Below are 22,583 nucleotides of genomic sequence, written 5' to 3'. Positions count from 1 at the left end.
GCTATTCAGCCAACATATCAGCAAGGAGTAAGTAAACAGTTTAACCCACCTGGATTCCAGCAACCACAGCAGTATGCTATAAGGCAATTATATCCTCAACAGGGAAGTGCAGCTGCACCTACTAGTGCTGATTTTGAGGAACTTAAGCTGTTGTGCAAGAGTCAGGCGGTTTCTATCAAGACCTTGGAAAATCAAATCGGTCAATTAGCCAATGCAGTGCTCAATCGTCAACCTGGCACTCTTCCCAGTGACACGGAAGTACCAGGCAGGAAGGAAGCTAAAGAGCAAGTCAAGGCTATTACCTTAAGGTCTGGAAAAGTAGCTGATGCTGAAAAGGCAAAAGAAGTCGAAGCTGAAGTTAGAGATGAAGAATCTAAGCAAAAGGAGAAAGTGGCGGAACCAAAGAAGACTATTGTTGAACACACTCTGCCTGAGGCTAATACAGGGGAGAAACAGCTCTATCCTCCACCACCTTTTCCTAAGAGATTGCAGCAACAAAAGCTGGATAGACAGTTCAGGAAGTTTCTGGAGGTGTTCAAGAAACTTCACATCAATATACCTTTCGCTGAGGCGCTGGAACAAATGCCTAGTTATGCGAAGTTTATGAAGACTATTCTTTCAAGGAAGGTGAAACTGGATGACCTTGAAACCGTTGCTCTCACGGAAGAATGCAGCGCGGTTCTGCAACAAAAGTTACCACCAAAACTGAAAGATCCATGAAGCTTCACCATTCCTTGCACCATTGGCAATCTAACTTTTGACAAGTGCCTTTGTGATTTGGGAGCAAGCATTAATCTGATGTCGTTGTCGATCTTTAAAAAGCTGGATCTGCCTGATCCAAAATCCACATACATGTCCCTACAATTGGCTGACCGTTCCATTACTTACCCAAGGGGCATAGTTGAGGATGTGCTCGTCAAGGTGGATAAGCTCTTCTTTCCTGCTGATTTTGTTATTCTGGATTTTGAGGAAGATAAGAAGATTCCCATAATCTTGGGGAGGCCTTTCTTGGCTACTGGCCGTACCTTGATAGATGTGCAAAAAGGGGAACTTACTATGCGGGTCCAAGATCAGGATGTGACCTTCAACGTATTCAAGGCAATGAAATTCCCTACAGAAGATGAGGAGTGCTTAAAAGTGGATGTGATTGATTCTGCGGTTACTTCGGAACTCGATCACATGCTAATGTCTGATGTATTGGAAAAGGCCTTAGTGGGGGAATTTGACAGTGATGATGAAGATAGCAACGAGCAATTACAATATCTGAACGCTTCTCCATGGAAGCGAAAGCTCGACATACCATTTGAATCTCTTGGTACTTCTGATCTTAAGAATGCTGAAGGGAAGCTCAAACCATCAATAGAGGAAGCACCTACCTTGGAGCTCAAACCATTACCTGAAAACTTGAGGTATGCTTTTTTAGGTGATTCATCTACGTTACCTGTTATTATTTCAGCTGACCTTTCAGGTAGTGAGGAAGACAAGCTCTTAAGGATTTTGAGAGAATTCAAATTGGCTATAGGATGGACCATAGCAGACATCAAGGGGATAAGTCCTTCATATTGTATGCATAAAATTCTGTTAGAGGAAGGTAGTAAGCCAACTGTAGAACAGCAGCGAAGACTGAACCCGATCATGAAGGAGGTGGTGAAGAAAGAAATTCTGAAATGGCTAGATGCAGGCATCATTTATCCTATTTCTGACAGCTCGTGGGTGAGCCCCGTGCAATGTGTACCTAAGAAAGGAGGTATCACTGTGGTCGCAAATGAAAAGAATGAGCTCATCCCTACTCAAACAGTTACAGGATGGAGAGTATGCATGGATTATAGAAAATTGAACAAAGCCACAAGGAAGGATCACTTCCCTCTCCCATTCATTGATCAAATGCTTGACAGATTGGCGGGACATGAGTATTTTTGTCTTCTGGATGGTTATTCCGGGTATAATCAGATTTGTATTGCACCAGAGGATCAGGAAAAGACTACCTTCACTTGTCCATTTGGCACATTTGCTTTTCGTAGAGTTTCGTTTGGGTTATGTGGCGCCCCGGCCACCTTTCAGAGATGTATGATGGCTATATTCTCTGACATGATTGGAAATAACGTCGAAGTGTTCATGGATGACTTCTCCGTCTTTGGACACTCATATGATGAATGTTTGAATAATCTGCGCGCCGTACTCAAAAGATGTGTGGAAACTAATTTGGTGCTTAATTGGGAGAAATGTCATTTTATGGTGCGTGAAGGCATTATCCTTGGGCATAAGGTCTCTAGCAAAGGTCTGGAGGTGGACAAGGCCAAGGTGGGAGTCATTGAAAATCTTCCCCCACCTAATTCGGTGAAAGGAATCCGTAGTTTTCTCGGTCATGCGGGTTTTTATCGGCGATTCATCAAGGACTTTTCAAAGATATCTAAGCCGTTGTGCAATTTACTTGAGAAAGATGTGCCTTTCAAATTTGATGATGAATGTTTGGCAGCATTCGAGACTCTCAAGGAGAGTTTGATCACTGTACCAGTTATTACAGCACCAGATTGGACAGAACCGTTTGAGATGATGTGTGATGCAAGTGATTATGCGGTAGGTGCAGTTCTGGGACAACGCAAGAAAAATCTCTTCCATATGGTCTACTATGCGAGTAAGACTTTAAATGGGGCCCAATTGAACTACACCACTACTGAGAAGGAGATTTTGGCTATAGTCTTTGGCTTTGAGAAATTTCGATCTTATCTACTTGGTACGAAAGTGACAGTATTCACTGATCATGCAGCTATTCGCTATCTGGTTTCTAAGAAGGATTCAAAGCCGAGACTCATTCGTTGGGTGCTTTTACTTCAAGAATTTGAGTTAGAGATCAAAGATAGAAAAGGTACTGAGAATCAAGTAGCTGACCATCTCTCTAGGTTGGACAATCCCGATTCTACTTCACAAGATAGGACGTTAATCAATGAATCTTTTCCGGATGAGCAGTTGTTTGCAATTCAGGAGGAAGAACCATGGTTTGCAGATATTGTAAACTATCTTGTCAGCAATATAATGCCGCTTAATTTGACATCCGCTCAAAAGAAGAAGTTTCTGCATGAGGTGAAGTGGTATATGTGGGATGAACCATATTTGTTTAGACAGGGAGCTGATCAGATCATCAGGAGATGTATCCCGTTCTGTGAGATGGAGGGGGTATTACGAGACTGCCATTCCACGGTTTATGGTGGACACTATAGAGGTGAGAAGACGGCAGCTCGTATTCTGCAAGCAGGTTTTTTCTGGCCTACTTTGTTCAAGGATGCTCATCAGTTTGTTTTAAGGTGTGATCGTTGCCAAAGAGTGGGAAATTTGTCAAGGAAGGATGAGATGCCATTAAATGTGATGCTTGAAGTCGAGGTCTTTGATGTATGGGGAATCGATTTCATGGGGCCTTTTATCTCGTCTTGCAATAATCAGTACATCTTGCTGGCAGTCGATTATGTCTCCAAATGGGTCGAAGTTAAAGCTTTACCGACAAATGATGTAAAGGCAGTGCTAAATTTTCTTCATAAGCAAATTTTCACAAGGTTTGGAACGCCTCGGGTAATCATAAGTGATGAAGGATCGCATTTTTGCAACCGTAAGTTCACTTCTATGATGCAGCGTTATAATGTGAATCATCGAGTAGCTACTGCCTATCATCCGCAAACAAATGGTCAAGCGGAAGTGTCTAACAGAGAGATAAAGCGCATTCTAGAGAAGGTCATTTGTCCGTCAAGGAAGGATTGGTCTTTAAAGCTCGATGAAGCTGTTTGGGCTTACAGAACAACATACAAAACTCCACTTGGGATGTCACCGTTTCAGTTGGTGTATGGTAAGGGATGTCATCTACCGGCGGAGCTTGAGCATAAGGCCTACTGGGCATTGAAGAAATTGAACCTGGATTTAGATGCAGCTGGTAAGAAAAGAATGCTTCAGCTTAATGAACTTGATGAATTTCGACTGCAAGCGTACGAGAATAACAAAATGTATAAGGAAAAGGTGAAGAGGTGGCACGATAGGAAGCTACATCCTAAGTTATTTGCGCCAGGGCAACAAGTTATGTTATTCAACTCTCGGCTCCGACTTTTTCCTGGGAAGTTGAAATCAAGGTGGTCTGGACCTTTTATTGTCAAAACTGTGTTTCCACATGGAGCGGTGGAAATTTTTGAGAATGATTCGGACCAAGCATTCAAGGTTAACGGTTAGCGGTTGAAGCACTACTATGGGGACATGGCAAACCGAGAGGTGGTTAGTGCCATTTTGTTGACTACTTGAGAAGGGTACGGAACGTCAAGCTAATGACGAAAAAGAAGCGCTGCGTGGGAGGCAACCCATGAATTGTTGTTACAGGAACCCTTAGAAGTTAATAACCTATCCAAAAACACAAAAAAATCAGAAAACAGGGGCTGAAATTTTTTTTTTCCAGAGACCCTCTGCGCGCCCGCGCAGCTATGCTGAGCGGCCGCGCAGCTTGCTGCGCGCCCGCGCAGAAATGCTGAGCGGCCGCGCAGGGGTCGAGTTCCAGAAAATTTTTTGCAGTTCAGAAAAAAAAAAACAAAAACACAAAAACCCATCACAGCCCATAAACCCACGAATTCTTTTCCCATTATCCCATGATTTTATCCCTCAACCCCACTCCTAATCTAATTTAACCTACTCCACACCCTATATATACATACACCTATCCTACATATCTCCCACAAACTTCCTACACTTAAACCCTCTCATAAACATCAAAAATCAGTTCTTACACACTTGTATTCACAAATCAATGGCACCCAAGAGAGCACGCACTATTGACAGTAGCAGCACAGTTCCTACTGCTGATTCATCAAGGGGTACTGCTGCAAGGCCTCGGTTAACTGACAGAGCTGCGGAGGAGGAGTACACTAGGCTGTTGGGGAAGCCGATTCTGAAGGAGAGGGGGTTTTTACCATCAGGGAGGGATGGTGAGTTGTTGCCCATGATTGCAGAGAAGGGGTGGATAGCTTTTTGTGAGTCACCCGAAGCAGTACCGATGAGTGTTGTTCGCGAGTTCTACGCGAACGCGAAGGCTGAAAAGAATGGGTTTTCTGCAGTCCGTGGGCTGACGGTTGATTATCATCCTGCGGCGATTCGCCGTGTGATTGGACAGCGAGAGAGGAAGCCCGAGGAGGAGAACTGGAATGAAAAGACTGCTGAGGATTTTGACTTGGATTTGATTTGTGCGACTCTCTGTCGACCGGGCACAGTTTGGAACCGCAGTCCAGCCAATAATGAGTATCGTCACTTTCCGGCGATCGCCATGAACAGGTATGCCCGTGCATGGAATGAATTTATATGTGCTAATATTTTGCCTTCTTCACATGCACACGAGGTCACAGTTGAGAGAGCACAGTTGTTGTGGGGAATTCTGAATGAGGAATACTATGTGGACCTTGGTGAGTTTATCTACCAAGGAATTCTGAAGTTTTTGAGGGGAGCAAAGCATATGAACATCCCTTATGCATCCACGGTTACGAAGCTATGCCGAGCAGTAGGAGTGAACTGGCCGGCTCATGAGCAGTTGCAGTTGCCAGCAGCTCCGATAGATTCTGGCACTCTGAATGGGATGCAGGAGTGGACCGGTGGTGAGCCTGAGGAGCATGGGCTGGGTTATCGTCTTCCAGGAGGACGTCCAGCACGAGGTGCTACTATGGCTAGGCCAGGCTGTGGTGAGGCTGGTTCTTCGAGAGCTCAGGAGGGTGCTGGGATGGGTGATGCCCAGTATAGGAGGCTTTCACGGCGGATGGATGCCATGTATGAGACGCAGAGCAGGTTTGCTCAGGAGCTCACTCTTGCGTTAGGGACTGCTTTTCGAGGCCTTGGAGCTGATATCCAGTGGCCAGTTTTTGGTGAGGACTCTTCATACCCGCCGCCTGATACTCCACCCACTGAGGGTGATGATGATGATGACTCCGAGTAGGTATACCCTGTGTTCCTTTCTACTACCTTCACTGGGGACAGTGAAGATTTTAAGTTTGGGGGTGGTAGTTAAGGAATATTTTGTGTGTGTCATATAGCTGCATATTCATGATAGTTAGTTCATATAGTTGCATAATTTTTGCCATATAGTTTTTTTTATATAGCTTTATTTGTTTGTCATATCATATAGCTCATGCATATACCATGATCCCTTTTGCAATGATTTATCGACTGAATTGTGATATTGATGCGAGTGTAGTGATAGCATTAAAGTGATATTAAGTTGTGTAGGTTGATATGCATGCTAGAAGCACTTGTATTTTCACTAAGTCTTAGAGAATGCTTAAGGGCTAGATTGTTGTTATGATCTGATTATTTTTTAGGATAATCTATTTATTATGCTTAGAATTTGATAATAGGTTCTTAGTGGTAAAGGCATGAAAAAAGAAGAAAAAAATGGAGTAAAAATGGAATTTGTTGCTAGTTGTGGCTAGGCGTCAAATGGCTAGTAGCCGGCTCGCATGTTATGCGAGTAGTCTAGGGTTGAGCAAGATGGATCGAAACGCACTTGCTCAGAAAAGAAAAAAAAAAGAATTTTTTTTTTTGCATAATTGATCAAGAGTGGGCTCTTTGGTATTCGAGTTATTAAGTTCTTAGGGGACTTTGTGCCTAGTGACCTAAGGCTTTTAGAGTCTGGGATCCGCTAACCTAACACTCGTTACATGGATACCATTGTATAAGTCTTTTGTGGACCTCACTCATTGCACGGTCAAATAAGCATTTGAGTTGTAAATAAAAAGCACGATTCTGTAGTAAGCTCCAGAGTTCTTGTAGTGTTGTATATCACTTTGTGCCTAGAATTTTTATTCTTTGTATAATCGTAGGATTGCCTTGAGGATAGTCTAGTCATAGTAATTGGTCTAGTTCCGAAGCATATATGTTAAGCATTTGCACACACCACGTTTCTGGCTGTATGTCCGTGTGCATGAGTTTATTGATCTTTAGTGTCTAACTGCATTCGTTGAGACGTGACAATTTGGTTGGTTAATTGTAGTAAGGGGGATCGTTGCATTTTCATATAGATTGCATTCATGCATATTTTTATTTGTTTTTGAGTCTGTGATGCTTGAGGACAAGCATCGATTTAAGTTTGGGGGTGTGATAAGTGGCATTTTATACCACTTAGAACGTCTTAAAATGGCTTAAATTGGTGTCTTGAAATCAAGTATTTTGTGTATTTGATGCGTTTTTCTAGTGTTTATGCATTTCAGGGTATTAGTTGCATTTCGGAGGAGGAATCATCAAGAATAAGCCTTGGCATGTGTTCACCATTGAGAGAGGAAAAGAACGGGCAGATTACGGCGAAGAAACGGAGCAAACCTGGAATTTTTCCAGTAGGGTCCTGCGCGCCCGCGCAGCAATGCTGAGCGGCCGCGCAGCAGCCTTGCGCGCCCGCGCAGAAATGCTGAGCGGCCGCGCAGGGTTGGGGAAAAAGCTGAATTATTTTAGACTTCTACTTCTGTTTGGCTTCCAACTTCTATGTAATCTGAGTTTTATGGGACTATTATATAAGTAGATCTGCGACGTTTTCATAGAAAATAAGAAGGAGGTTATGTTTTAGATTGTGTTTGGCACAAGAAGCGAAGGAGATAAGGAAGAAGACCGATTTAGCACACTGCAGCGAAGAGGAAGCATATATTCTTGTGATTCTTGTTTCGTTGTAACGTTGGATGCTAGTTTTCTTGCTTTGACTTATTTACTCTTGTGACGTACTCTGTTTTAATATAATTAGTTTAGTTATTATTTTCTTGTGTTGTTTATCATGATTTCATATGAACCCATGATGGCGATAAGTTCTATTATGGGCTAATCGTGATCATGGGGTTGCAACGGATTTATTATGGAATTCTTTAGTTAATTGTTTAATACTTTAGTGTGTGATGATTGCATGATATCTAGTATTGGTTGTGCGTATTCGTCTTATGTGCGTCGCGAACATATAAGATAGGGTGTTAATCTCTTGTGAAGCGACGGTGGATCTTGAGATTTAGAACTTGCCATGCTAGCATAGGTTCATGTACGTTGTGCATGATTAGTGGGTAACTCTAACAGTTTTATTTGCCCTATGTAATCAAAAGGGATAACTTGTGCTTAAATCGTTGTGTTGTCAATTTCTGTAGACATATAGGAACTCAACATAATTGATGACTATTCAACTTCTATCTTAATTGTGGATGCTTGGTAGAATGGTATTAGTACAATGAAAGTTGGCTTTTATCAATTTCGTGTTATTCGATTAATGTCATCACTGTCACATGCTAAAGGTAATAACAATGGCTATAGAAGGAATTAATAATGAAGTTGTGATCTCATGAGTGTTTTATTATTAATAAATTGAAGTGTTAGTTAAGTGGTTAATTAAGTAGTTAATTATAGTTAATATTTAATCAACAATTTTAAGTGTTATTATCTTAACATTGAGAAGTAGTCATACATTGGTGAGTGAGTTTAATTAGACAAAAACTTAGTCTGAGTCTCTGAGGGAACGAACTAGAAAGTATTCTATATTACTTACGAACGCGTATACTTGCGTGAATATTAGTGCGTGATTTCGCCCTAACAATGCTCTAACAGACAATGATGTGATCGCAGGTACGTTACCATTAAATTTTATGGATACATGTGTGTCGATTGACTTTGGTACAACTAAATCCTTCATATCTAAAAACTTTGTTAATAAATTGGGATTATAACCGATACCTTTAGATAAAATATTGACAGTAGATATTGTGAATCAAGAAGTTATTCCCATTAGTCAGGTGTGTCAGGGATGTAAAATAGAGATTCAAGGGCAACCCTATTATGTTGACCTTATTCCATTTAAGCTAGGAGAATTTGATGTAATTTTGGGGATGGATTGGTGAGTCCGTTATGATGCCCAAATAAATTATAGATCTAAATGAGTTAGCCTGAAAGGACCAGATAATAAGAGGATCACGTTACGAGGGTAGAAGCAGGCCTGGAAGTTTTTGACCGCACTGCAAACAAATAGATTGTTACGCCAAGGTTGTCAGTCCTATTTAGCACATGTCATGGACATAAACAAGGTTGTTCCCCAGATAGAGAATATACCCGTGGTAAAAGAATTTAAAGATGTCTTTCCTGATGACTTACCCGGACTACCCCCTGATAGGGAAATTAAGTTCACGATAGATCTTGCTCCAGGAACTACATCTATTTCAAAAGCTCTGTATAGAATGCCACCGGTAGAAATGAAAGAATTGGCCACTCAACTCCAAGAGCTTTTGGATAAAGGCATAATTATGCCAAGTGTATCTCTGTGGGGAGCTCCAGTTCTATTTGTTAAAAAGAAAGACGGATCGATGCGATTGTGTATTAACTTTTGAAAGCTTAACAAGATGACAATCAAGAATAAATATCTGTTACCTCGAATTGACGATTTGTTCGACCAACTCAGGGGAGCCACGTGCTTTTCAAATATTGATTTACTTTCTTAGATACCATCAGTTAAAGATACGAGCAGAAGCCGTACCCAAAACAACGTTTCGTACTCGATATGGACACTATGAGTTTCTAGTGATGCCATTTGGACTAACCAACGCGCTGACAATATTCATGGATTTAATGAATAGAGTGTTAAAGAAATACCTTGACAAATTCATGATTGTTTTTATCTATGACATCTTGATATATTCAAGATCCCTCGGAGAACACTCAAAACATCCAAGACTAGCATTGGAAACCTTGAGGAAGGAAAAGTTATACGCGAAATTTTCCAAATGCGAGTTCTGGTTAGATAAAGTTCAATTCCTCGGTCACATTGTTAGCGGCGAAGGTATTTTAGTAGATCCAGCCAAAGTAGAAGCAGTTTCAAATTGGGAGAGACCCAAGACGCCAACAGAAGTTCGCAGTTTCTTAGGTTTGGTCGGGTACTATCGAAGATTTGTACAAGACTTTTCTAAAGTCACTACACTATTGACCCGGCTGACAAGGAAGAACAAAAAGTTTGAATGGACCCCCAAATGCGAGGAGAGTTTCCAAGAACTCAAGAAAAGATTGACCACGACGCCTGTGTTAGCTTTACCCGATGAAATCAGAAATTTTGTTATTTATAGTGATGCTTCTCATAAAGGCTTAGATTGTATACTAATGCACCATGGCAAAGTAATAGCATATGCCTCTAGGAAACTAAAAGAGTATGAGACGAGGTATCCTACTCATGATCTAGAATTGACCGTTATCGTCTTCACTCTAAAGATTTGGTGACACTACTTATACGGGGAAAAGTACGAAATCTTCACGGACAATAAAAGTTTAAAATTCATCTTTACACAAAAGGAGCTGAATATGCGCCAAAAAAGATGGTTGGAATTAATAAAGGACTACGATTGCACTATCAACTACCACCCAGGAAAGGCTAACGTGGTTGCGGACGCTCTAAGCAGAAAGAAATATTGAAAATACTAACCGCGTCTCCAGAATTGCTTAAGGAAATGGAAAAGTTAGAAATTGAAATCAAAATTCCCAACCAGGTGACTGATAGATTTCATGAAATGCAAGCTCAACCCGAGTTGATGGAAAAGATTCGACGATGCCAAGAAATGGAGATGGCGGAAAAGAAGTCGGAGCTAACTGGTGAGGAAGTATTGAGTCCAAAGGAAAATCAAGGAATTAAGAGATTTGCATCTAGGATTTGGGTCCCCAACGTGCCAGAATTAAATGAGGAAATTCTAAACGAAGCTCACAATTCAAGATACTTCATACACCCAGGAAGCACAAAGATGTATCAAGATATTAAGAGAAACTACTGGTAGCCCAATATGAAAAGAGAAATTGTAGAATGGGTCAACAAGTGTCTAACCTGTCAACGAATCAAAGTAGAACAACAAAAGTTGAGCGGACTACTTCAACCTTTGGAGATACCTGAATGGAAATGGGAAAGCATTACTATGAATTTCATCGTCAGTTTACCCCGAACCAAAGCTAACCATGACACGATATGGGTTATAGTGTATTGACTAACAAAATCAGCTTACTTCCTTCCTATTAAGGGAAGATATATAGTGGAAAAACTTGTTGGCATATACCTGAAGGAAATTATTATTATACACGGAGTCCTAGTTGCAATAATATCTGACCGTGACACTCGTTTTACCTCGAGATTTTGGCAAAGCTTTCAGGAGTGTCTAGGAACCAAGTGGAATTTGAGTACTGCGTATCATCCGCAGACCGACGGACAAAGTGAAAGAACCATAGAAGACATGTTAAAAGCGTGTGTGCTGGATTTTAAAGGAAGCCGGGACGATTATTTACCTCTTTTCGAGTTTGCATACAATAATAGCTATCACGCCAGCATCGGAATGGTCCCATACGAAGCTTTGTACGGTCGGAAATGTAGATCACCTGTGTGTTGGGATTAAGTTGGAGAGAGAAGGATATACAGACCAGAGCTGATACAACAGACGCAACAGACCATAGAGATAATCAAGAAAAGAATAGTCGCTGCCCAGGATCGACAAAAGAAATACGCTGACTTGGAAAGGAAGCTTAAGGAATTTGAACTAGGTGATAAAGTTTTACTGAAGATTTCACCAGGGAAAGGGGTAATGAGATTTGGGAAAAAGGGGAAATTAAGCCCTAGATATATTGGACCATTCGAGATTCTAAAGCGGGTCGGGTCAGTGTCGTACCAACTAGCGCTACCCCCAAACTTACAACATATACACGATGTATTCCATATATCTGACTTGAAGATCTATCATCCTAACAACCAACACGTTCTCAACTACGAGCCAATTGAGATAGAATCAGGTCTGACCTTTGAAGAACAACCAGTGCAGATCCTCGATAGGAAGGTCCAAGAGTTAAGAAATAAGAAGATTATAATGGTCAAGGTGTTGTGGAAAAGTCAATTAATAGAAGAAGCTACTTGGGAAAAAGAAGACGAGATGCGAAAGAATTATCCTGAGTTATTTATCAATAGTCTCGATTCTGAGGACGGTCTTATAGGGGGAGAATGTAACAACCGTACTTTATTTTTCCCTGCTCTATATCAATGTGACGTGTAAAATCTGGCCAATTTTTTTTAAACTTTGGTATTGGCCTTAAAATAATTAGATAAGATTTAGAATCGATGCAACAAGTATTTAAGTAGCGATTTAAATAACAAGTAATAGCGATTATTAAGAAAATTAGAGTTATAAATAAAATAAATAAATATTTATATTGAGGGAAATTATTCGTGAATAATAAAATTGAAAAAAATGTCCATAAAATAGCAAGCAAACTAAGCTCTCAAATAATTGAGGGCGATATTGAAGCTTAAAATCTAGATCAGCGGGATATTAGCGATAGAGGTATGATAATAACAATTTTAAGCAAGAGATATTTTATAATATTAAAATTCTAGTTGGAGCGGAAAATATTAATAATAATAATAATCTCAGAATCGTTATCGTTGAGAAATATTGATGGAAAGAATAAACATAAAATATTAAAAAAAAAATCGAGCTCTAAAGCAGACATTTTTTTTAAATAAAATATTTTTAGAAGAATTGTCGTTTTTAATAAATGTTTTCCAATGAAAATATTTTAGAATAAATGTTCCTAAATTCTACAGTATACTTGATTTTTGTTTTATATTTTCTAAATAGAATTTTAGAGAAAAGATATTTTTACAACTCTAATATTAAGATATAAAGTATTCTTATTTTATATATGATATTTTGAAGGGAATAATCTAGAGAGAGATAATTATATTGTCATGAATAGGAAAGTAGATATTTTGTAAATTAATAATAAACTAATGAAGATATGTTGGGGGGAAGAGATATTTTGGAAACGAAGTAATAAAATATTTGAAGATATTTTGTAAAGAAAAATCTAGAATCTAAGATCTTTTATAAGGAAAAATCTAGAACCTAAGATATTTTTAAGATAAATAGTAAATTAATGAAGTTATTTTGAAAAGCATTCTCTAGAAGATCCTAGCGTATTTTTTTATGAATAATTAGAGACTATAAATAAGTGGGGTGAGGGGACTTGATCCATTTTTACAAGCACTAAAAATATAAGTATCGATATATATATATATATACTAATTTAGAAGAGATATCAAGGTTTAGTAGAAGGGGTTATTTGAAGATCAAGGGAAGATTACAGGTGTGTTTAACTTTAAGTGATTTTGGAGAAAGAGGAATTTAATTGAAGAGAGTTGTTCAATCAAATTGTCAATCAAGGTAAATTTCTTTTCTTTTATTCTTATTTCATTTTTAATTATAGATATCTCTATATTTGGTAGAATTTCTTGATTAAGGCTATATTATATTTAATCAATAAGGGATTAGTTTATAGAATCAACCATTAATTTATTTTGTGTATGATTGTGTTGTTGATGTGTTGCATGTTTGTGCAGTAAGCAACCGAGAGAGAGACGGGGAGAGGTTAATAGAGGGAGAGATTGAGGGAAAGAGAGAGAGGAGAGATTGATTGAGAGTGGTTGAGATATTGATTGAGAGGAGGGAGTTGTGTATGTGTTTGTGTGATGTTGGTACAGGGGAAGGGGGACAACGGCGGAGCCACCACCGGTGTGGTGGTGGTGTTCGATAGTTGCAGAGAGTGAGTGAGAGAGGGAAGAAGAGAGAGAGCTGGGAGAAGAGAAAGAGAGAGGGAGAAAAAGAGAGAAAGAGAAAAGAGAGGAAGAGAGAATGAGAAAAAAGAGAGAAATGGGAGTTGATGGTGGTGGTGCCGCCGGTTGCCGCCGTCGCCGCCGACCAGCGACCACCGTTGGGAGTGTTTTGGGGTATTGGGTGATGGTAGTGATGTAATAAAAGTTAAGAATGGTATTATAATTGAACAAATGACCAAAATGTCACTATTTGAATAAATAATGCCCAGAATGTCACTATCTGTGGAAATGGCCTAAAATGTCATCTCATAACGGTATATAAACTTCCGTTTGTTAAAAAATACAATAACGGAACATCGTCCTCCATTTTGTTCTCTTTTTTTAAAACACAAAAACGGTACATCGTTCCCCGTTTTGTTCTTATTAATTTAACAAAATACATCTGCCCGTTAAACACATAACACAGAGAGAAGATCAGTTCAAATATCAATATCAACAAAGATCAATTATCAAAGATCAGTAGTGGTACTTGATCAATAGTGCAATTTTATATATCAAAGAACAAGCAAATATTCGAAATCAAGTAGCTTTCCTACATCAACCATGAACATTGAGGTAAATATTTGAATTGCATTCATACTGTTTGATGAAATTACCCAATGATCTGTTTTGAATGTTTAGCTAGCTTGTTAGTTTCCTAACACATGTCCAGACTATGAAATTCCAGTCTCCTGTTTTAGGAAATTGAGAAATTGAGATTAGCGCTTAGCCGACATGGTGTTCCCGTATACCTTTCCCATTGCTGATGTGAGGCCATAAAATCCTCACCAGTCCTGACATTATTAGTGTCCTTAGTAAACGTTGCATTCGATTCAGATGTCAGAAATTTCATTAATTTCCTAGAGGTATTAAACAACGGATCTTCGGGCTCGTAAGTTGTTGCAATTATAGTGAAAATCAAAACACCAAGAACAAATATACTGAAACAAAGGTATTAATAACCACAGTCCTTTCTGGGTTGTTTCGAATTCAAAACTAACATGCTTGTAAGTGCTTTTCCTTTCTTGATTCCTATGATTTTCTCGTGTGTTTTTTTGGCTTTAATCTGGATGTGCTTGTTTTTTTATAATTCATATCCTCCATATATGTTGTCCAACTGTGCAGTCCTCTTTATTTTGTTCTGGTCTGTTTCTAATTCAAAAGTCATGTGGTTGTTAGTTACGTTGTAACTGCTTCCTTTGTTATATGTTTCTCGGGTTCTGGTTTCTTAATTCTTATGTTTAAGTGTTTTCTGGTTTGTTTCGAAATTAATCTGGTTGTAATCACATTGTACGTCTCCCTCCTTGGATTTCTGTTGATTGCTTGTTCTTTGTAATTCATATGATCCTTACTTTGGTATATGTTGAATTGGCCAATTATAAAGTCCTCTGGTTTGTTACATCTTGTTGGTTTATGTCTGTTTGTGTTTCTACTTGTAAAGAAAAATATTGGACTGAAGTTTCCTAGAGATATTAAGAGTTTAAAGAGCAGCAGTATATATTTAAGGGCTTGATATACGAACATTTTGAATCCGGCCTGTAACAACTTAAACTAAATTCAGTAAATAATTAAGTAGCTGTGATGGATATGATAATATTATGCCAGACATATTTAAAATATGCATAAAATAGAGAAACTTGTGAGTTACATATTAGTTAATGCAGTAGACGTGTGATAAATATTATATATAGATACTACTTATGCTAGTTAAGATGTACTCATTCGAGATGGTGTTTAAAAAGGGGTTTGGTCCAATCATTTGCACATATACTTGTCAAATTAAATTAACCAAACTCAATCTAACTTGATCGTCTCAAACTACACAACTAACCACATTTTGAAGGGTCACAGCATGTCAAACAGCTTTAACCAACTCTGTTTCTTTCTTTCTTTCTTCTTTGTTTTTCTTTGTTTGTTTGTTAAACAGCTGTAACTACAATTTTAAAAAGTATTTGACTTGCATATGTTTTGCAGCAACTGTGATTGTTTTTTTAACTTGTTCTTCTATATGTTTGCAGGATGTGCATCAGGGCCTTGTTAACCCTAGCCTTCTTCATCTTCAGCATACACATAGATCTTTAGATATTTGGAGGTTAGGTGGTGGTGATATGTTGAAGTGTCACCGAAAAAAATCCTAATAATGAAGATGATCTTCCACCGCTAGATCTTTGTATGGTCCCTTTACTTCAGTCTACTGGTTTCTATGGCGTTGCTCGAGTGGCATCTTTACAGTTGGATTGGAGTCTTATATCAGCTCTTGTTGAGAGATGGCGACCAGAGACTCATACCTTTCACTTGCCTATGGGAGAGGTTACTATTACTCTACAGGATGTAGGTGTTATTTTAGGGCTTCCTGTTGACGGTGATGCTGTTATTTCTGATGTCACCCCTGGCCCTGATATGAGTTGGCGTTCTTATGTTGCTTAGCTTTTTGGTAGAGATCCCGATCCGAAGAGAGACATGAATGGATCCAGAGTTTGGTTGTCCTTTATTACTTCATGTGCTCCAGCACATTTACCGCAGGATGCATCAGCAGATGATATTCGCTTTCAGGTCTTGTGTTATCTTGTTCATCTATTTGGTGGTGTACTCTTCACTGATCATTCGGGAGGTCTCTTCCATCCCATGTTTCTACATTTCATTCGTGATATAGACAGATGCAGAGATTATGCTTAGGGTGCTGCAGTTCTTGCATATTTGTATAGGGAGTTATGCAAGACAAGCAAGAAGGACGTTGATGAGGTAGCTGGTTGTCTGCTATTGTTGCAGTTATGGGCGTGGGAGAGATTGCCCACTCTTGCTCCCATTCGCACCTCTTCTATCTTGTTTGATGCTCATTTCTGGGAGGGTCAGGTTGCAGCTCTATATGGATTGAGGCACTCAGCATTTATTAATTTATTTCTGTTTTAGAATCGTTTAAAAGGACTTTATATGTAACAGAACGGTTAGGGTTTAGGGTTATACTTTATTTTCATGTTAGATTAGAATTTTACACTTTTTAATATTTTAGGGTTCATTAATCCCCAAATTGGGTTTTAAAAGCGCTTAAATGAACTTGATATGATATGGAACGATTTAGCGTTTAAATGTAGTTGATATGATATTTAACTGGTTAGGGTTTATGGTTCGTGGTTTAAGGCCTTTAGGCCCTAAACCATGGAGCATAAACCCTAGGAACCAGAATATATTTTCATGTTAAATTAGAATTTAACACTTTTTAATGTTTTAGGGTTCATTAATCCCCAAATTGGGTTTTAAAAATGCTTAAATGAACTTGATATGATATGGAACGATTTAGCGTTTAAATCTAGTTGATATGATATTTAACTGGTTAGGGTTTATGGTTCGTGGTTTAGGGCCTTTAGGCCCTAAACCATGGAGCATAAACCCTAGGAACCGGAATTTATTTTCATGTTAGATTAGAATTTAACACTTTTTAACGTTTTAGGGTTCATTAATCCCCAAATTGGGTTTTAGAAGCGCTTAAATGAACTTGATATGATATTGAATGATTTAGCGTTTAAATGTAGTTGATATGATATTTAACTGGTTAGGGTTTATGGTTCGTGGTTTAGGGCCTTTAGGCCCTAAACCATGGAGCATAAACCCTAGGAACCATAATTTATTTCCATGTTAGATTAGAATTTAACATTTTTTAATGTTTTAGGGTTCATTAATCCCCAAATTGGGTTTTAGAAGCGCTGAAATGAACTTGATATGATATAGACTTTTAGTTTAAATATGAAACTGGCTGTTTATAGTAATGTCGTTATAGGTGGCTTCATGGTCATTCTTACACTAGCACGGGTGGTCGTACCCTTTCAGCTATTCAGACGCTATTGGATGGGCTTGGACCATCTCAGTTTATATGGCAGCCATACTCTTCTGATGTCATTTATGAGCTTCCTGCATATTGTTTCACTGATGAGCATATTTGGCGCTACTGCGGGCCTTTGATTTGTATTTTCATAGTCGAGCTTCACTGCCCTGATAGAGTTGCTAGACAGTTTGGGATTGTGCAGACTATCCCAGTTGATGTTGTTTACTCGGAGGCAGAGCCTAGTATAAACTTGAGGGGCAATGATAAATTCAGATGGATTCAGAAACATGTAGCTAGCACTTTGTTGGAGATGCGATTGTTGCCGAGAGTTCAGTGCCTGAGTACCATCCTTGGTATTTGGAGAGAACTGTTACATTCATTTTACGTGTTGGTGCATTTAATCATCGCATTGTAAGTTTTCTTCTTGTACATTTAATTTATTGAATAAGTTGTTTTGCTTTTCGTAGTTTCATCACAAATGCTTTAGTAGTTTATTTATTTCATACAACAATCTTGTAACATGTGTGTCTTTTCTTTGTTTGTTTATTCAAGATCTTATGTTTAGGCACATATCTGAGCGGACACGGGATGTTCTTCCTGATGTTTCTCGTTATGCTGACTAGTGTTGTGAGTTTGTCAGAGCCTACACATTACATGATTTTGATGAGATGCCCGTGGAGGTTCATAGAGCTAGGCAGTTGGAGGAGAGGCAGCAACCGGCCCGTCGAGGTAGACGCGGCGGTGGACGAGCTGCTGGTGGTAGGCGAGCTAGGGTTTTGGTTGACGAAAATCCTGTTACTGCAGAGCTTGGAGCTGATGATATTCCATTACATTCTGATTCTCATGATGTGCCCGAGTCATCTACTCATGATCGTACTGATCCTATGGCTACGGATCTTGGCGATGATCGGGATCCTCCTGTACATGATCTGTTGCTCATACTATTTATGTTCATATGTCGGGATCATCTACTCACGTCCAGCATGATTCTCAGATTCCGGATAGGTATGCATATGTTCCTCCTTTTGATCTTGGCTTGACTCCTACTCCCAAGCATCCTCGTACCGAGGACCCTTCCACGGAGCAGCGTCATACCGAAGACCCTTCCACTGAGCAGCCTCCTCCTATGTATCGTTCTCACAGGCCTACTGAGCATGTATCTATGGATTTCTCCATTCCATCATTCAGTCTCCATGTTACACCTACACCTCCTACTGCTCCTGATGCCGGTACGGATTTTACTTCTTCACAGAGTACCCAGGACCAGAGTTCCCAGGACCGTCCCAGGAAGTATGGTCATTTCTACACTTCTCAGGGTAAACGGCGTTCAAAGAGAACTGTTAATCCTCCAAACTGTGGAACATATGGGCAGAAGTGCGCGAAGAAATAGTTCCTTGTGCTTATTTTCACTATTTGTTGGACTTTACTTTTAAAATTTTGTAAAAATAAAGAATTGGAGATACTGTGTTGTTTATTTGGCTCAAATTTTATATTGATTTTAGTTTCTTTTGTATTTCATTTGTATTAAATTTTGTTGATTGTGTTATATTACTGTATTTCATAATGTAGTTGTATTGTAGTTATATTATTGTGTTGTAGTTTGTTTTGTAATGTATTTGGTTAAGAAGTTAAGATATTTTATTAAGCAATTTCATTTTAACAAAACAGGGCTTTCACATTTTTTAAAACAGAAGAGTGTAAAAGAAAAGAAAGAAAATGACAGATAAAACCACTTTTTGAAAGAAAATGGAAGTTCGTGTTCCGTTTTATATATTTTACATTATTTACATATAAAACGAATGTTCGTGTTTCATTTTGATTGTTTTAAAAATATATATATATATAGCTTAACGGCAGTTCGTGTTCCGTTTTGGTTGCTTTTAAAAACCACATATAACAGTTCATCGTGTTCCGTTTTACTTGTTTAACAGATAACGCGGGACGAAGTTCCGTTTTGTTTTATTATTGCAAATGTAACAGACGCACACAACTGCCTGCTGTGTCTCTCACTTTGCAAACACAAGTGTCTTCTGCTTCTTACTTTGTAAACCTAAAATTCGAATATCAAGATAAAATTATATATATATATATTTAATAAAATTCTTACAGATTTATTAATGGCTTCGGGTTCGGGATCTGGAGCATAATCAGTGACGGTGATTGCGTGGATATATACCGATGGTAATATACGACAAACTCAATTAGAGGGTTACGTATATGATAAACCGGTTTCAAAACAAGTAAGGCTCGATTCTAGTATGAATTTTAATAATTTGCGCGATGTATTGTTTTTGAAATTGAAAATTGATAGGAGTTTGTATGATTTTAAGTTGTGTTATCGATGGAAAATTTCAATGATATGAAATTTGATATTATTCCGGTTGATGATGATGATGATGTTGAGATGATGTTTGGAATTATTGTTTCGAATGGACCTCCTTTCTTTGTTGAAATTTATTTACAAAAAAATTCAACTTGTCCATTAATTGAAACAAGTACGAGAGTTGTGGAAACTAATTCGAGAGTTTCCGAGAGGAGTGGTGGTAGGGGTTTTGATTGTTAAACTACTAGTAGTATGTATGTTGGTGGTGATACGGTTAGTAGTAGAAGTTTGGATGCTTATGATGTTGTTGATTCGGCTTTGATTACACGGGAGGAGACATTAGAGCCAATGGAGTTGAGGGAGGGGATGATATTCGACTCAAAAAAAGTGTTGATGCATACGGTTAGAGACTTTCATATTCGGAATCATCAAGAGATTAAGGTGGTTAGATCAAGTGATGTGTATTGGATTGTTGTTTGTAAGAAGAAGGATAGTGGTTGTGAATGGAGTTTAAAAGGTAGGTTGCGGAAATCACTTGGAAAATTTCAAATTATGGAAACTTCGGGACCACACACATGTTTGCGCACCACCGTTACTCAAGACCATCCTAATTTGACATCTTATGATATTCTTGAACTAGTTAAGGATCAAATTGTTGTGGATCCCATGGTTAAGGAAAAAGTTTTGATGGCCACGGTGAAAAGCATTTTTGGTTACCAACCGGGAAGAAAGAAGATTAGAGATGTGAAAAAGCTAGCAATGGATGAAGAACATGGTTCTTGGGAAGGTTTATATGAGGATCTCCCCTTTTTGATGGAAGTGTTCCAATGTTTTAATGTGGGAACCAAGGTTGATTGATTTTTTAGGGAGGATGAGATGGAAGATCAGGGGAGCTTAGAGATATTCTATCTCTTTATACTATTATCGCATAGATTTTTAAATAAATTTCCATATTTATGTAATATTTTTGTAGTTAACGAGTATATTATGTCTTATTTGGAACAGGAAGTGACATTCAAGAGACTCTTCTGGGCTTTCAAACCATGCATTGATGGATTTCAGCATTGTATGCATGTCATACATATAGATGAGACTCACATATACGGTCCATATTCGGGTGTACTATTGAGTGTTGTGGCAGTGGATGGGTTTAGTCATATTCTTCCACTTGTATTTGCTATTGTCGAATCCGAGAATGTTTCTAGTTGGGGGTGGTTCATGGATAGATTGAGGAGGTTTGTGGCAGGTAGATACATGGGATTTGTGTAATTTATGATAGACATGCTGGTATTATTGCTGCTATGCAACAGATAGGATGGTGCGAGCCCCTTGACCATCATAGGTTTTGTACTAGACACTTGGCTGCAAATTTTTGTACTGCACATAGGAGAAAGGGTTTGAAAAATAGGTTAGTTGAGTTGGCTTCTCAGGTGCAAGAGAAGAAGTTTGAATTTTTATGGGAATAATTGTTGATTATGGAGCCTAGGACGGCAGAATGGTTTGAGGATAAACCATTAAGTAAATGGTCTTTAGCATATGATGGAGGGAAGCGTTATGGCATGATGACCAATAACCATGGGGAAAGTTGGAACAACGCGATCCTTGATGCTAGAAAACTCCCGATTAGTTCATTGGTTAGAGCATTATTTTTTAAGACGGTTGAGTATTTTGATGAAAGGCATTTGGAAATTGCAACTGAATTATCTAAAGGTCTATTGTTTACTAATCATGCAAGCAAGAGGTTGAGTCGGTCCATTGTGCGTGCTAGGGGTCATAGTTGTAAGTCATATGTCATAGCCTATTTGTATATTCGAGGATTCAACTCAACTCAAATAAGAATGTAATAAGTAAATAGTGGATCGACCGTCAGAGAGATCTCGCAAAGTAATATCTGTCAAAGGATTCAGAAACAAGGTTCATCTACAGACTTGAGGAGGTAATTCACTAGAAAAGTTCAAGAAGTTGATCATGCCTCAGTGATATAAATCAAGATCGTGGATTTAATCAAGTGACAGAGATCTCGTCAGAGTATCATTAATTACAAGGATTTAATCTGAAGAAAATCAAAGCGTCAAAGTCAAGACATGAAGAAACGTCACGGAAGTTAGTCTCATGAACCAGACAGTACATCGAGTGTCAACGTTGAAGTGGCGGAATTGATTCATAATTCTCAGTGATTTTCAGAAGATATTCAGAAGAATGGATGCTGCTCAAGGATTAGTATTAATTCTCTATTAATTAATTAAGTCATATAATTTAATTAAGAAAATAAATTATATCTGCAAAGATTAATTTATTGATTAATTAAATTAATTGATTAATTAATTCTGAATTAATATCTAGAATTTTCAGAATTTTTAATTGGTTAAAATCTGTTTTAATTCCAAAAAGACAACTGATTGTATTAGTATGACAATCGGTATGACAATCAATAGTCATACCGAAAGTCATGCTAATTCAGTTGATTGTCTTACCAGAATTATTATTAGATTAAAATCACTTATTAATTCAGCAAAAACAATCTGCTTGAACTACTATGACAATCGGTATGACAATTGATTGTCATACCGAAAGTCTTGCTAGTTCATTCTGATTGTCTTGCTAGTTCTAAGGATAGTCCTATCGATTGTCTTGCTGAGCTCAGGATTGTCTTGCCAGGTCAATTCTATTCTGTTGATTAAAAAGAAGCAGCAAGCAGCAGTTCACTACAACTAAATCATCCAACACACAAGTCAAAAAAACAAGAACACAGCAGCCGCAGCAAATATTTCATTTTTCATCTGCTTATTTCAAAGATCAATTTCTAG

The 22,583-nt window shown here is 38.4% G+C and overlaps 1 protein-coding gene across 1 annotated transcript; it reads left to right on the top strand.

Moving 5' to 3' along the window:
- Positions 1–20,028: 20,028 nt before the first annotated feature.
- Positions 20,029–21,045, top strand: LOC141674116 (uncharacterized). The gene is made up of 2 exons (XM_074480841.1): positions 20,029–20,625; positions 20,782–21,045. Exons 1-2 carry the CDS (start codon positions 20,029–20,031, stop codon positions 21,043–21,045), a joined length of 861 nt encoding a protein of 286 aa, XP_074336942.1.
- Positions 21,046–22,583: the final 1,538 nt, after the last annotated feature.

This window comes from Apium graveolens, chromosome 7 (assembly GCF_009905375.1).
Source record: "Apium graveolens cultivar Ventura chromosome 7, ASM990537v1, whole genome shotgun sequence".
Taxonomy (NCBI): Eukaryota; Viridiplantae; Streptophyta; class Magnoliopsida; order Apiales; family Apiaceae; genus Apium; species Apium graveolens.
This window is presented reverse-complemented; position numbering and strand designations above follow the sequence as displayed.

Bases quoted from the DNA above. Each gene is read 5' to 3' on its own strand.
- LOC141674116 (XM_074480841.1), top strand. From the start codon at position 20,029: ATGTATGTTGGTGGTGATACGGTTAGTAGTAGAAGTTTGGATGCTTAT. The intron at 20,626-20,781 runs GTTGATTGATTT...TATTTGGAACAG, and splicing joins GTTTTAATGTGGGAACCAAG to GAAGTGACATTCAAGAGACT.